This window comes from Ornithodoros turicata, chromosome 1, assembly GCF_037126465.1.
Source record: "Ornithodoros turicata isolate Travis chromosome 1, ASM3712646v1, whole genome shotgun sequence".
Taxonomy (NCBI): domain Eukaryota; kingdom Metazoa; phylum Arthropoda; class Arachnida; order Ixodida; family Argasidae; genus Ornithodoros; species Ornithodoros turicata.
Window position 1 is genome coordinate 87,351,553 of NC_088201.1, and position 15,875 is coordinate 87,367,427.

The 15,875-nt window shown below is 41.6% G+C and overlaps 1 protein-coding gene across 1 annotated transcript; it reads left to right on the forward strand.

Annotated features, from left to right (window-relative positions):
* Positions 1-736: 736 nt before the first annotated feature.
* Positions 737-15,368, forward strand: LOC135378084 (uncharacterized). Its single transcript, XM_064610949.1, has 4 exons — positions 737-783; positions 861-933; positions 1,008-1,142; positions 13,869-15,368. Exons 1-4 carry the CDS (start codon positions 737-739, stop codon positions 15,366-15,368), a joined length of 1,755 nt encoding a protein of 584 aa, XP_064467019.1.
* Positions 15,369-15,875: the final 507 nt, after the last annotated feature.

The following is a 15,875-nucleotide window of genomic DNA, read 5'->3' on the forward strand; positions in this document are numbered from 1 at the left end:
TAATATGCCATCACTTTTCTGTATCTTCCACGGAAATGCTCCGTGCAGAATCCTGTCAGGGACCTTGCACGGATGTTCAATGCAACAAGATCACAATGAAATGTGTAGCAAGCTATATTTTATCGCATATTGAACCCAGTGCATGAAGTATCCGTTGAAATAATTCAATTTGTATCCCTGCATTTTTGTATTTTCTCTTTCTATTCTACTATTCTCTCTTTGTGGTATTTTGTAGTTTATACATGATTACTGCTGATTTGGTTGCATTTGGTTATGAGAAACAAACCGAAACACTAATTAATGGGCGCAGGCATAGAAATGCACATCGCATTATTAAACTAATTTACTCCTCCTATATATGTCCTCCGGCTGGCGGCCGCAGGATGTACGCAAATGGCTATCACTGGAAGATCCCATGATGACACTCTCGGGATCTCCTCCGTACATCCCATCACGGACGAGGACGCGATGACACTTTGAGGACGTCCTGAGGATCGCGAGTGTTCTTGGGGTTAGTCTGCGCGTTCCCGCTTTTGATGCACGTCATTCTCGTGTTTCAGATCCTTCACACGGAAAACACGGGTTGCTCTAGAACCCTCATAGCTCACCACAGTACTCTTGACGTGGGTCCGAAAAGCATATTGTGAGTACGTTGTAGTAGAGTGTGTAGTAGTTGTGCGTTTCAGTTCATGTTTTGATGATAATATTGTGCTTCACAGAACAACTGCGAAGCAATATGTCGGACTCCGCAAGCACCTCCTGTAAGGGGGATACACAGGAAAGGTGAGTGTCTGCGACATATGTGTGTAGTGAACTAAATGAATTAGTAATGATACAGTCTCCTGCAGCTCTATACGTAGAAACCCAACTGATGACGACTTCCACGGCTGCCCGGAATGCTTCCTGTTTTCCTCAACCGTTTCTGTAAAGTCAGTGAGAAACTGCATCGTGAAATACAAAATGTTTGTTTCAGAAGTGCACAATAAAATAATTCATGTTTATTTCAGTATCATGCATCTGTGGGTTTCATCATGGCGGCCCAAATAAGCTCCCGAGTGGCTCAGTTCCGCTTGGAGGAGAAACGTTGCTACTTCGGCTGCAACCAGTTGCAAGCTGGTATTTTGAACTGGGACCAGTTCAAGGTGGGACCAGTTGCAAATTGTTTTTTGAACTGGTCCCACTTCAAGCTGGGACCAGTTCAAACTGGTTTATTGAACTGGGACCAGTTCAAGCTGGGACCAGCTGCAAACTGGTTTTGAACTGGTACCAGTTCATAACACAATTTGAACTGCTCCCAGATAGACAATTTTTCATCTGGGTAGGTCATTGTCCCAATTGTATGAGAGTTGTTTTCGATGTCCTTCAATTGTTAGTGTTACTGAACTTACATTGAAATGTTCAAAATTGAATGGACTCAATTTGAAGTTGCCCTGATAGGCTTCGGTTCGTGTCATAGCCATTGAGATTCGATCTGGAATGCGATAGGTGTACAGATTGTCAAAAATTCCATCCACTGAGCCGGCAGTTAATGTCTTAATCTTGCTCTCTAAACCTCGCGTAGTATAGCATGCTGGATGTTTCTTCAATATAGACTGGTGAGAGAGGAAAGTTGAGTTAGTGACTTTGACTTTACGTAATGACAATACTGCATTGTGTATCTTGATCTGGTGTTGGTGTGTTCCTCCTGGACCAGTCTATACCGCTGGACCGCTAGTGTGCACGGCAGATACCCTAACATCCAACCCCGGTAATAATACCTTAATTTGATCTGTCAAATCTAAATTAACACGCATGACAACTTCAAATAGTTTACCACCTCTTGCTCTAGAAATGAGTTCTTTAGCAACTCTCGAATTTGGATCATTTGCAGCATAGTCACCTGAATCATAAATATACAATGAAGATGCGTGTTTGTGTGGAGCAAAGTATCCATAGGAATTCAGACAATTTGATTATACTAATCGCTGATTGATATATAGATTAATATACTTACATTGCAGCTCCCAAGTTATTCACAGGAAATACAACATCGTTGACTACACCATCCACAGTTCTTGTATATGGATCACTTCCATCACTTCTCAATATCTGCATAGTTAGTTTAATGTTAGCTTATATTCCATTCAAATTCGGTAATTGCCGATATACGATAGAACAATTGATTCTCGCATGATTCTATAGAACTTTGAGTTGGCGGGATTTGAAATAGCTCACACTCTCCCTTCAAAACCAGTTCGGACTGGGCGTGGACTACGTTGACCAGTGACATGTTTGCTACTGAATACAAGTATCATCCTCTCCATTGTTTTATTTTTTCAGGACTTGCCAGACCATTTATCTGGCGTTATGACTTTTATTTCCGCTTTTCTCGCGAAGACTTTGTCTTATCTCACAAGCACTGAACTCGAATGCAATTGTAAACATGGATGACACTGTGTCGCGAATGCTTTGACTTATCCCGCAATCAGTTATCAGGGACCACTTTGCCTTATTTCCCCATTTTGTCTTATCTTGGCCCCTATTGCAAGCCTTGGACGGCTCCTTTTTCCTATCCAGTCATACAAACGGACATAGCAAAACTGCGTTGAAGAAATATTTATTCCATGTCGCGAACACTTTGACTTATCTCACAATCATTTATCAAGGACCACCTTGCCTTATTTCCCGTTTTGTCTTATCTTGGCCCCTATTGCAAGCCTTGGACGGCTCCTTTTACCTATCCAGTCATACAAACGGACATAGCAAAACTGCGTTGAAGAAATATTTATTCCATGTCGCGAACACTTTGACTTATCCCACAATCATTTATCAAGGACCACCTTGCCTTATTTCCCGTTTTGTCTTATCTTGGCCCCCATTTCAAGCCTTGGACGGCTCCTTTTTCCTATCCAGTCATACAAACGGACACAGCAAAACTGCGTTGACGAAAATATTTATTCTGCACTCCAATCGGTTTGCTTGTCAAAGATGTCTTTTCTTGTTCTTTTCCTCCGTCTGCCGCCTTCGTCGAAATCTTTTAAGACTTGTGCCTTAAGCTCAGATGCACTGCTTCTAATAGCTTCTTTCAAAGGTTGTCCATCTGATAGTTTTCGTGCGAGTTTTTTTTTCGGCATTCATTGCGGTCTGAGTCACGTATGGATCTGCTCGGTGCAGGAGTGGTAATGCAGACATGCGCAATGATTTAAAGAATCCACTATCCCTCTGAAACATTGGTTCCGAGTATGGTGTAAGGCCGCCAAATCCATTCCCGTAGTAGATTTCTGGGATTTTTTTAAGAAACATATCTAAAGTGTAGAGCTAAAGTTGTTTTGCCTGGACCTTTGAAGTGGAGAGGTCGACCAGAGTCGTCACGCAACTTAATTGAAATGAAATTTATTTCATTATGCAATAGCTTAAAATATTGTATGTTTTGGAATGCATAATGAATGATATTGTTTTCCTGTGCAGAGTATATGACTAATGTTAATATGGTAAACTTTGCACCTAAGTGTGATGATTCGATAATATCACAATAAACTATAACATGGTGAAATAATGGTGTAAGCCTGAGGTGCATGTTTCCACTTGTAATGTTTACAAGGGTTCCAAGTGGTGCAAAACCCAACATAGTAGAGAGGTATTCTGATAGATGAATTGTTACATCATCAAGTGGGTTGATAGTGCAGAGCTTTGTGTCATTGCTATATATGAGTAGACCTTTGCCCTCTAATTGATTGTTGATTGTATGAAGTAGTAATTCTGGAGTTTCATAGCGATCTGGGGCCCTATCCTGGTCAAAGTAATCTACCTCGATTGCTTTCAATTTCTTCTGTCATTGGTGCACAATCGAAAAAGGCATGAATATTAAAAGTGGTTCACACCTTCTATCAACCAATCTCCCCAAGTGTTATCTTGGAAAGCGACCCGCCTTATCGGTGTTTCCTCCTGATAATCCGAAGGCCACACCTGTGATCTGCCCGCCCTGCCTTGTTGCTTCAGTTCTTTGGTGTCGGAAACAGAAAACTCTACCGGCGTAAAACTGAATTTTGTGGAAAATGCGCGGAAAAGCATGCTCGTAATTTCCTTTTTTGCTGTTTGTCATTTTTCTTGACGTACAGGTGTGCAAGACGGCAATGTTTGTGTGACACCGTGATTGTACTTGGCATGTATAATTCGGTATGTGCCCGTGAGATGGCGCTGATGGCAGGCAACAAAACGATAAAAGCGCGAAAGGTCATTGCAAAGTGTCGAACGGACAGTGTGGTGCGAGCCGTAAACGCGTTTATGAGAGATCGGTTCGTGCTTTAAATCTTGAGCTTTATTTAAGAGCTTTTATTTTTCTGTTTGTTCGTGTGCCCGATATGCGAAATGATAATTCGCATTTCAATATGCTTCTTTTGCTCGTGAGCTGTGGGGGTGGTAATGATACCGCAAATGAGCGTTGATAGTTTTACTCAACAAACAGTGAACTTTGATCAATGAGTTTTTGTGTGCACACCACTATGCTGCAATAACATTGATTGTACGGCTGTAACGACGCTTCGAAAAGCCCGCCACTTTGACGCATACGATGCCGCGATCGCCGCAGAGAAACGGTGTTACGCGGTGCTTTTCTATCATAATTAAACAAAAACATATAAAGATATGAATTTTTTGTTGTGACGAGCACAACCAGACTTTATACAACACAATAAACGGAAATGCACATTCGGACACATCACGAAACCCATCGCCGCTCAAAGTAATCGACCCTCTTTCGCTACATTACTTTTCAGCTTTGAAACTAATCTTTTACGTCATTGTTACGTCAAAATGACGTAGGGTCACGGTCTGAGATTAGGGCCGAGAGGCTGTGAAGGAAAACTAGGTATAAATTTCCATTGAAACGGGCGGGATCTACGGCGGAGTATTTCGTGGCAGCCACGCCCTACAGCTTGTGACGTAAAGTAATCGAGGTCGATTAGTTTTGACGAGGATAGAGCCCCTGGTGGGATAGTTATTCGTTTTGTTACAAGTACTTTTTTCTCTATAATCAAGTCATATGTGTGTTCAAATGTATCCCCTTGGTAGTGGGCTGTATCACCTTCTAATATAAAATTATTTAATCGGAGAAGATTCTTGAGTTGTTGTGGAAAAACAAAGAGACTGTATAATGATTGTGACAATTTATAACTATTCTTTCGGAATGTTACAATTGCTTCAATGTTGTGTGTTCTAAAAAAAACGATTTAATGTGATCTTGACAGAGCAACCTGGAATGAATGCGATCAAGCCAATTGGCGTAAGAATATAAATGTCTTCTAGTATGCATAGCTGCAAAGCGAATTCCTCTCGAAGGTATGTGTCCTGACTCGGCACCTTAGAACCTATTATAGCAGTGCCTTGAATGGACGGCACTTCAATAGCGTCTTGTAGGTTTTTATCTGGAAATTTAATTGAACGAATAGAATGCGGCAAATAGAATACATACCTCCCGTCATTATAAGTGAAAGAAATGTTCAGGTCTTCAAAAAACTCTAGAAGAGCCGTTTCCAACGTTCTTTTAACCACGATAGTCTTGCGAACCTCTGCAAAGTCTTTGTAATCAACCTGCATGACACCGTCATCGCTCCGTGGTTTATTATAGAATAGATTACAGATGGATAGCTCTTGTAATCCAACTTCGTACTTTCCACTCAGTTGTAGGGGTGAATTCAAAGCAACTGTAAAGTTGTCTAGGGTATTTGTTGGATATAATTCGGTGAAATCATTGGATAGGAGGTACATAAAACTCAGAGCCTGGCAACATCTTGTGCTGGAACCCACGAATTAAATGAATCGTCATAACCAGCCCACTTCACTTTAAAATGAGTGGCTCCATCAATTTTCTTACTGGATATAATAATTTCAATTGGATATGGGTCTTCATCCCCTTTGATTATGCGTTGCAATTCATTTGCATAATATGTGCCCTCACCATCTGGGCCTGCTATGTAAAAGACTGGGGGATCTGTTTTCTTATACCTCGCAATTGTGTAGATAACGTGAGACCAGTGTCCTGTATACCCCTTGTCAACGACTGCGCGATTCAAGAGAACTCGAACTTGATCACCTACTTTAAATGGTACCTTTCTCGTGATATCATCATTGACAGAATGGCGTAAATGCAGGCTAGCTGGTGGATATCATCATCTTTTTTACTGTTGAGTCTATTGAAGAGTTCAACCTCGTTGCTTTCATTCACTTCATTCGGTGCCATTTTAATAGTTGAGTGGTAAGAGTTGTTATAATCCTCTATAATCTTTGGAAGAATCGCAAGCTATTTGTGACTGCCTTTACTATGGAAATAGTGGAATAGGCGACCTTTAATTGTTCTAACTGCACGTTCCGCAATGCAAGCCTTTTGTCCTGTCATAGTCGCAAACATATGTATGCTATGACGCCTACACCAAGCCTTGCACAACTCTGTTGAAGAACTCTTTACCATGATCGACATGAAGTAAGCATGGTGTTTGCCTGTTTCGAAATATCTTCATAAATCCTTTCTTCACGTCTTCACCTCGTTTGGTCTTGAGAGGTGTGGCCATGATTTGCCTCAACAAACAGTCTATCAAAAGCAGTATGTAGGAGAATGCTTTATTGTATTTCTTGTATTGAATGAATGAAATGAGGTCTGCTCGGTGGAGGTCGTTCAGATGGAGTGAGATGACTTTCCTCCTCTTAAATCTTCGTCTTCCGTCTTTGTGGAGAGTATAGACGTCATCGCGCTGTTATTCTTGTAGTGCTTCTTTCTTTGTGATTTTCCGTGTCTTTTGATAACGTTTAACCCCTCCAAGCCCGCCGTTAGGGGACCTGTAGCTCATTCTTCTTCTGAGAAATATTATTCGTCCGAAGATGAAAAGAACTTTGTTCTTTGTGGTGACTTGTATGTTTCCCACAATATTTTCTTCTTTGATTTTCTTTTGTGTTTGATTTTGTGTGATGGTAGAAGTTTTGACACCTTTAGAAAACAAGCGGGCCTCACTCGTTTATGACCGGAAAGGTACAAGATCAATTCTATTACACTACAGCCGTGAATGGTTTTGTTGTTATGAACGATTTCTCATTTTTCATGCCACGGCAAACTCCTTGGTAGCGCTGACACTATCTGTTTTCCTTTTTTAATATTTATATCATCTGGTAGAGAATCATAATCAAATTTTCTAATAATAGTTTCTCCCATTTGTACTGGTTTTATTATGGTGGATCTAATTCTGTTGACGGTTTCAATTGATTTTTTATGGTGTAGTACATAGCTGTTAGCATGCGTTTTATCTTTACGTCTTCGCTTTCATTAGATTCCAAAATAGTGTCCATTGGGTTTAATACTTCGATTTTTGTTGCCATTTTCACCGGCTACACCGGCTACTTTAGCTATAGCTGCTACACCACCTAATATACACGTAAAACATTTGAGTAACAGTAGGAGTAAGGGAACCAAACATCCTCGTTAGCAGTATTGAAACTTTTGTAGTTTCTGGTGATTTGTGCAATGTTTTATATGCGCTGTAACGAATTGTGGCTTTATATTTCTTTAAATCTTTGTATAGTTTCTGTGACAGTTTAACATTACCATTCAATATATTCTTGCAAACTTCTGAAAGAGCTTCAAAGCTGTGTGGAGGAGCCTCCCTCAAAATGTTTTCCCGTTCTTCTGGAGTACAGGCTGCAAGCACTTTAAGGAAAGTTAAATGGTGACGTAGGCTTTTCATTTTGGTATGAAAACAAATTGTGACTCGAGCTTGGTTATACCCTTTCATAACGTAAAAGCGCTAAAAACTTTACGTCTGTTTTTGATGTTTTAATTGGTTATACCCGTTCGCGATCTTTTATCAGACTGTGTAAGTGGGTGTAGGTCAATCACTAGATAACCAAATGGTTACTCTGTTGCCTGTTCGAACGCGTTCATAAAGTGTGATAACTCCGATTTCCCATAGATTTGTCATCCTAGAAGTTCGAGTTGCACGCGAGACCTTAAATTATAGAATAATATTATATATGTACTGTTGGGGGATAGGGTGCGATAGTTTACATCATGATGAAATAAGTGCTGACAGAGAAAAATAATTGACGCATTCTTGTGATGGGATGCTCGCGTACAGAGATGAACCATGTTTTGCATAACATTCTTTTCAGTCATGAAATCGTCAACTATAATCAGTGTTGGTATGTTCTCATCCCATGTCTTCGGTTACTAATGTAATGTAATAAACGTAATTACTTACTAATTACTTACTAAACATAATTTTAGTGAATTCATTCTGCCAGCTGGCATTGTATTTACTAATACAAAATATTTGTTCGAGGACTACACTGAATACTGTTAGCTTTCTCAGGATGTTACAAACTAGGTAAGTTTTTCCTGACATGGAAGGCCCGCATATAATAATTCACGCAGGGTGAATGGAAGAAAACGGTCTTACGTCGAACGTTGTGTCACAGAGGTAGAATTGAAAGTGATGGCAAGACATAGTGAAAACTATTATCAAGCACTTCCCCAACCATCGATTTGATCAAATTGACTTTTTGCCGACTGTCGTTTGGCCGCAAGAAGTCGTTCATGTGACAAAACACGCCTGATACCATCACCTTTTGCTTCATAAATTTATTGTTTTAGTCGCCATTTCTTCTCTTCAGTTGACTCAACCTCCTCCTCCTGTTCCTTTCCAATACATCGACGAAAGAGCTTCCACATAATTATTTCTGGGAGAGAGAAAGCTACCGGTTTGGGGAATGAACAGGAAAATGAGGAGATGACCTTGTTCGAGATGTAATAAATGGAAAAGAGTGGAGAGGAGGTTGTAAGATAATGAGGACTGACCACATTTAAAAGTGAAAGTTCCTCCCTGCCATCTCACTAAAAAAGATGTCTGACAAGAGCGGTAAGTTTTTGCTTTGCAGTGTAGTTGTTTTTCTCATGAATGTTGTCTTTCTCAGTATTTAGCACAAGTCCAGTATTCTTTTTTGAAGACAGTAAGGAATTATAGTGAATATGAAAAGTGTTTAAATTTTATTTCTTGTTTCAGATCCGGAGTCACCTCCACCTAGATGTATGTAATATCGAAATTTGATTAATTTGACATTAATATATGAGCTCCGTTTCAGATGTCTTTGCAGGAGCAACTCATTGGACTTGTATGTACTAACATATGACTATGTTTAGTTATTATTAATTGCTGGTATCTTTTTCAGCTAATACAGAGGTACCCCCACCGGCCCCGCAATGTGAGTAAAAGTTATGAGATTCCATATGACTGATGATATTAAATGTACCCTTTTCAGACTATCCGATGGCACCTACACAATGTATGTATTATTCAAAGTAGAATATGATATTAAATGAGATCCTCTTTCAGGTTATTGGGGCCCCATGCCGTCACACTCTAAGTGTTGCTATAATGCAAATATGATTGATGATATTAAATGTGAGTATCTTTTTCAGATCCGACACGACCATCATATTGTATGTACGAGGGGCGTTCAAGTCAAACCGGGACTTTCTGTCGCCTGAGTGTACAAATGGCTCACGCTACTTCTTTTTCGTCATTTTCACACGCCACAGGCCACCGCGTTCACTACGTGGTGGTCCATAGTTTGTGGAAAACAGAAGACACGTGCTGGACAAGATGGCCGACAACGAGGTGAGCGCGCACATCGAACAGCGAATTGTCATGAAGTTTCCCGTGAATGAAGGCGTAAAGTCATCTGAAATTCACAGAAGACTTCAGGCTCAGTATGGCCACGATACACTTAGCCGCAGCAAAGCGTTTGAGTGGTGCAAACGGTTCCGAGGCGGGCGTACATGAGTGCAGGACGATCCCAGCTGGGGCGGCTCAGAGCCCAGTGTCAGAGTTCCTGAGAACATCCAACTTGTGGAGCGCCTGATCTTCAAGGACCGACGGATAACATGTCTCAAACTGGCTCGAAAGACAGGCCTTTGTGTGGGAACGTTGAACACTATCATTCATGAACACCTCCAGTTTCGGAAAGCCAGGCCTCATCACCAAAGGAGTCCTCCTCCTACAGGACAATGAATGCTTGCATACCGCGCATCTCACGACACGCACCTTATAGGAACTTGGCTGGGAGTTGCTGCCACATCCCCCTTACAGTCCAGACCTCGCCCGCAGCGATTTCCATCTCTTCAGGCGACTGAAGGCTTCCTTGGGGGCCGCCACTTCAGCTGCGATGACGAGGTCAAGAATGCGGTCCGATCATGGCTGCTACGCGCCAGTAAGGGCTTCTAAGCTGCTGGCATCCAAGCCCTCATGAAACGCTGGGACAAGTGCATTAGTGTAGCTGGAGATTATGTTGAAAAATAAAACTAATTTCTCGTCTGTGAATTCATTTTACTTTTGCGAAAAATGAAAAGTCCCGGTTTGACTTGAACACCCCTCGTATTATTGAATGCGAATGTAGTTTCATATAATAATAAGTTATCTTTCAGGGCGTTAGTGCGAAGCTGCATAAGTGAACAATTGGTAAGCAATGCGATGAATGTTGATTTTATGTTTTCTTTCAGAATCTGATGACTGGCTTTGCTAGCTCATATATTAATAGCGAATAAAAAATGTATATTCTTTACATGTACTGTCTTGCATTTTGTTTCTTCTGCTTCAGGTCGTGAAGGTTTTTCGGCTGGGTTTTTCTCTTTCACCTTAGTGGCATCACAATTGGCAGCACTATTGGCATTACAATTGGCCCAATTCCTAGCACTATTGGCAATATAATTGGATTAATAAATACATTTCAACTTGAAAGGTAGAGTATCGCCCCCGCCGATCAAACTCCTCACCCATCATCCTGAAATAAAGTTGTTGTTGTTGTTTTATTTCAACTTGTACTTTTTGTGTATGATTCCTCTTTGCATGTATATGCATGTTATAAGGGCGCGGAAAACCCCCCGCACACGCGCCGCCCGCCGTATGCGGGAAAAAATCGCGAGCGAAGTCGGGCCAGGGGTCAATAACCGCGCCTAGGAGTAGATCCGCTTTTCCTATGACCAGACACAGTACTACTCCCGTAAAACCTTCCCGTGCTTGTCGATTGACCTAAAAGGACGTATGTGGTGCAAAGATACGCTTTTCAGATTGTACTCAGATAGACACCGTATTTCTTTGGGGGATTTTCTTGTTACAATTAAACGGAGCACTGCTTTCAAAACTGAGCGTACATGCAAGGAGCGTGGAATTTGCAAACTTATTCCGCATTACTTAGTGTTGGCCCCCCTTGCCAACTGCACTATATATTTATTTACTTATGATCAATAGCCTTCTGCTTCACTTAAGTGTCAGTGTGTAGGGGAGATGGGTATACATAGGGAAATTCAAAGCTGTCACACGCTTTGCAGGGTGGAATTTAAAGGGACGCTCAAGTGCAAATATTTCTCCTCGAAGAATGATATACCAATGGTCCATTTCCAACATTCCAACATGGTCGCTGTAAACATACAGGGTGTCCACGCTAAGTGTGAACAGATTTTTTAAAAATATATCAATCACTTTTCCGAGATGAAATCAACTGCAATATAGCATATGCTGAAGGGCACTCCCTAGGGGGGCATTAACAGACTCCTAAGGCAATGTCTTAATTAACTTTCAATAATTAACTTTTTAATTGTAAAAGCTACGAAGTCGCTCCAATGAGAACATCTCATCTCTTCGGTCCCCAGATACCAAAACCGTTTTTAGAACAAAAATCCGTTCGGTAGATCGTCCGCAAAAAATTCGTGAAGGAACGCCATTTTTTTTCTTTATTTGGTTTATTGCGCATCTTCGAAGAAGCGGCTTTCCTTTACCGCCAGTGTGAGAGAGTGAAAGAGCACAGTGCCGCCTCATGCGTCGAAGATTAGCTTTAACTTGCGGAAACAAGACAAAAACACAAATCTATCGGGTGACTCTATCGCGACTGCCCTTATCTTGGGCTGCATTTTCTGTTTTCTTTTAATCTTTTTCCATGACGCAAGAGGCGATAGTGTGCTCTTTCATCCTCTCGTATTGGGGGCGAAGGAAAGACGCGTCTCTAGAAATGCGCAATGAATAAAATAAAGAAAAAAAATGACGTTCCTTCACGAATTTTTTGCGGACGATCTATCGAACGGATTTTTGTTCTGAAAACGGCTTTGGTATCTGGTGACCGAAGAGATCAGATGTTCTCATTGGAGCAACTTCGTAGCTTTTATAATTAAAAAGTTAATTATTGAAAGTTAATTAAGACATTGCCTTAGGAGTCTGTTAATGCCCCCCTAGGGAGTGCCCTTCAGCATATGCTATATTGCAATTGATTTCATCTCGGAAAAAGTGATTGATATATGTAAAAAAAAAAATCTGTTCACACTTAGCGTGGACACCCTCTATATGGAGCGCATGGCAGGTGCAAGAAACAAGATACAGGATCCATTACATTTTTTTCGAACTGGCAGCCGTTTCTGTCACGCCAGAGTCAAACGTGGACAGAAAGCTTCCTGCTTAACGCTTCATGAACGAATGTCACGAAAGACGCGTATTGGCTGCCTCTTAGGCTGCCCGCATATACAGGGTGTCCCAGGAAACGTGTCATTGAATTCTAATAAAACAACTACGCCACCTAGAATCATGCGGTCAACAGCGTTTGTTCTTACGAGGTTTTTGCCACCTCCTGATGTGCATGTCATGTAACCTAAGTTTCATTATGTACATCTTTGCGAAGGGAACTCGGAAATTTGCAAAATAAAGGTCAGTTTCTTACCCCACCAACATGAAGACCGTACCAAATTTACTAAAATTCATGATAATTGACAGTTATATTCAGGATCTATCGGGAAAAACAGCCGAACATCATGCTTCTCGGGGCACTTGAGTGTAACGCGGGAGGTCTTCTTGAGCGCATTCGCTGTCAGTCCGACGAAAGGTGGTTGGAAGCCCAGCCCACAGTGTGATAGTAGAAAAAGTGACAGTTCCTGAAATTGGGAGAGGGAAGGTATGGTCCCAGCCGAAGCCGGACGCGATAAGCTATGTTTGTGTTATCTCTTTCTACCATGCCGGTGTGGGCTGGGTTTCCAACCTCCTTTCGTCGGACTGACAATGATTTCGCAGAAAAATTCGTCGCGCGCTATCCTCTGCGAGCTCCATAGAGCATGCTTTTCGGCTATTTTTTTCCGATACGATATAGCGCCTAAATATTCCTGTCAATAGACCGTATGCAAAACCCAGCGCCATCTGCTAGCTCTCCCGGGAACCTGCCTCATTCCGCCTATGTCTGAGGCTCCCTCCCCGTCTGAATGTGCCCGATAGCGAGTCATGCACACGACTGTGGACAGTTCTATCGCGTGTCATGCCTCACACGTGCGCTGTACCGCTGTGTTATTCGCGTGGTCAGACAAGAGGCTCGAAAGAGAATGCCAACAAGGTAAGACACTTCAAATGCCTGTATTCTTTGTTGCTTGGGAAGCATTCATCGTGGGCACTTCGATTTTGAGCGAGTGATTTACGTTAACCTAACTGCAACGCTGCTGTGTATCCAATCCCAGGAAATATTTAAACATTCCATAGTTCCGCCCATTTGAGAACTAGGTAGTGCACTTTATAGAGTAGAAACATGTGATACAGAAGTACGATTGCGCCAACGCTATGAAACACGCTGTGCTTACCTGTATACGCATATGAAATGGGATTTTGCTCGGCTCGGTGAATTGTTCCTGATTTTTAATTGTGGACTGAGTATTTGTCATTTGAGCAATCAACACAACTGTCGCGTTATGTTGCATTGTAGTTCATGTGTGTACCAGGCATTTAGTCCGCCCCGGATATACTCCTCAGTCTGTGCACTCTGTGTGTTTGAATCGTTCAGTGCGCGGACATTTCATGCTCGGCTGTTATCTATATACCTTACAGGTCACCTTCCACAGCTTCCCATCACCCAAAAATCCTAAGGCTGCTTTACTGAGGCAAAAGTGGCTGCTAGCCATCAAGCGAAAAGACAAGTTCAGTGTTGACACAGCAAAAGTGTGTTCACGGCACTTCAAAGAGTCTGATTTTGTCCCAAACGTGTCAAGTGGACGACGGATCCTCTATGAATCTGCGGTGCCGTCAGTCTTCGTGTTCAAGAAGCAGAAGCCTGAGAGAAGACCACCGAAGGAACGTGTAGTGCTTCAAGAACACCAACACAATTTTGTCGAAACTGTTGTCAACCCTCAGACATTTAATTGTCATTCAGACACAGAGAGCATGGAAGTTGTGACAGATGAAATCAGCACACCAGGAAAATCCCAGGACTGCCAGTGTGATCATATGCAAGAGCTTCTTAAGGGAAAGGAAGAACTAGAAAAAAGCAGGAAAAGGCTGGCTGCACTGGAAGAAGAAGTTAAAAGTCTGAAGAATGAAGTCTACAGAGCAGAAGGAGAGACAGCACTCTACAAGGACCGTTTAACAAAATCTTCATTGTCATCAAGTGCCAGTGTGTGCTCCATTGAAACCTTTAAAGACAAGGATGATGACATGATGTTTTACACTGGGCTTCCTAGTTACGAGGTATTCAAAGCACTCCTGGAATACGTTGACCCATGGACAAACATGTCCAGCCAGACAGTAGAGACATCCACAAATGTTGGCCGTCCTTCCGCCCTCTCTATTGAAAATCAGTTCCTTCTCGTTTTGATGAAATTACGGTTGGGTTTGTTTGAGAAGGACTTAGCACATAGATTTCAGATGCACCAAAGCACTGTGAGCAGGTTATTTTCCTCGTGGATGAACCTGCTGTATGTGAAACTCTCTGCACTCCCACTGTGGCAGTCTCGTGAAACGATTGACAAAAACATGCCTGAAGCTTTTAAGGAGAAATACCCAAATACAAGAGTGGTAATTGATGCAACCGAAATGAGATGTGAGGTACCAAGTTCACTAGTTCTCCAATCTGAGACATATTCGAACTATAAATCCGTGAACACATTCAAAGGTTTAATTGGGGTCTCACCAGATGGCTTTGTTACCTTTGTTTCTGCACTCTACACAGGAAGTATTTCTGATGTTGAGCTGGTGAAAAGGAGTGGATTTCTAGAGATGCCGTTCAATGAAGGGGATTCAGTCATGGCTGATAAAGGTTTTCGGATTAGAGACTTGCTATCACCACTTGGTGTAGGTTTGAACATTCCCCCATTTCTGAGCCAAGGCCACTTGACTACTTCAGAGGTAGCAGAGACTCAGTCTATAGCATCACTAAGGATCCATGTTGAACGTAGAATTCGAAGAGTGAAGTCATTCCACATATTTGATAGAGCAATTCCAATATCGCTTGGACCCCTTGTCAACCACATCTGGACTGTGTGTGTCCTCTTGACAAATTTCCAGCACCCACTCATAAGAGGTGCATCACAGGAGCTTCCAGATATTGAATGAATTACTGCTAATCATATTCATTCTGTTGAACTTCAGCTGATTATCACTGATAATAAATTTCAAATGCAGATTGTTATGTTGCGATGCTTCTTTCCGAATGTGTACCTGTACAGTTGATGACACGAACCAAACTGTGCAAACGAGCAAACACGCAAAATGTAATTATGATAATTTCAAATATATTTTCAAATCTGTTCACATGAAAGGGACGATCACACTGAGGAAAATATGTACACTATCACAGCTCATCAGCTCGGGAACTTGAATATGGTAAACATATACAAAAATGTATGCTAAACATATCACATATATAAAATTGGCACCATCTGAGGGTATTGCACATACTCGGAAAAGGGAAGAATGCTACAAATATCGGAAGTGACACATCTGAAGACACTGCACATATTCAAAATAAAGGAATACATAAAAAAGGTGACAACCACCTAATGAACTATGCCCTGGCAGAGCAAAGACTATATAAAAATAAACTTCTGTGACTACCCAGAT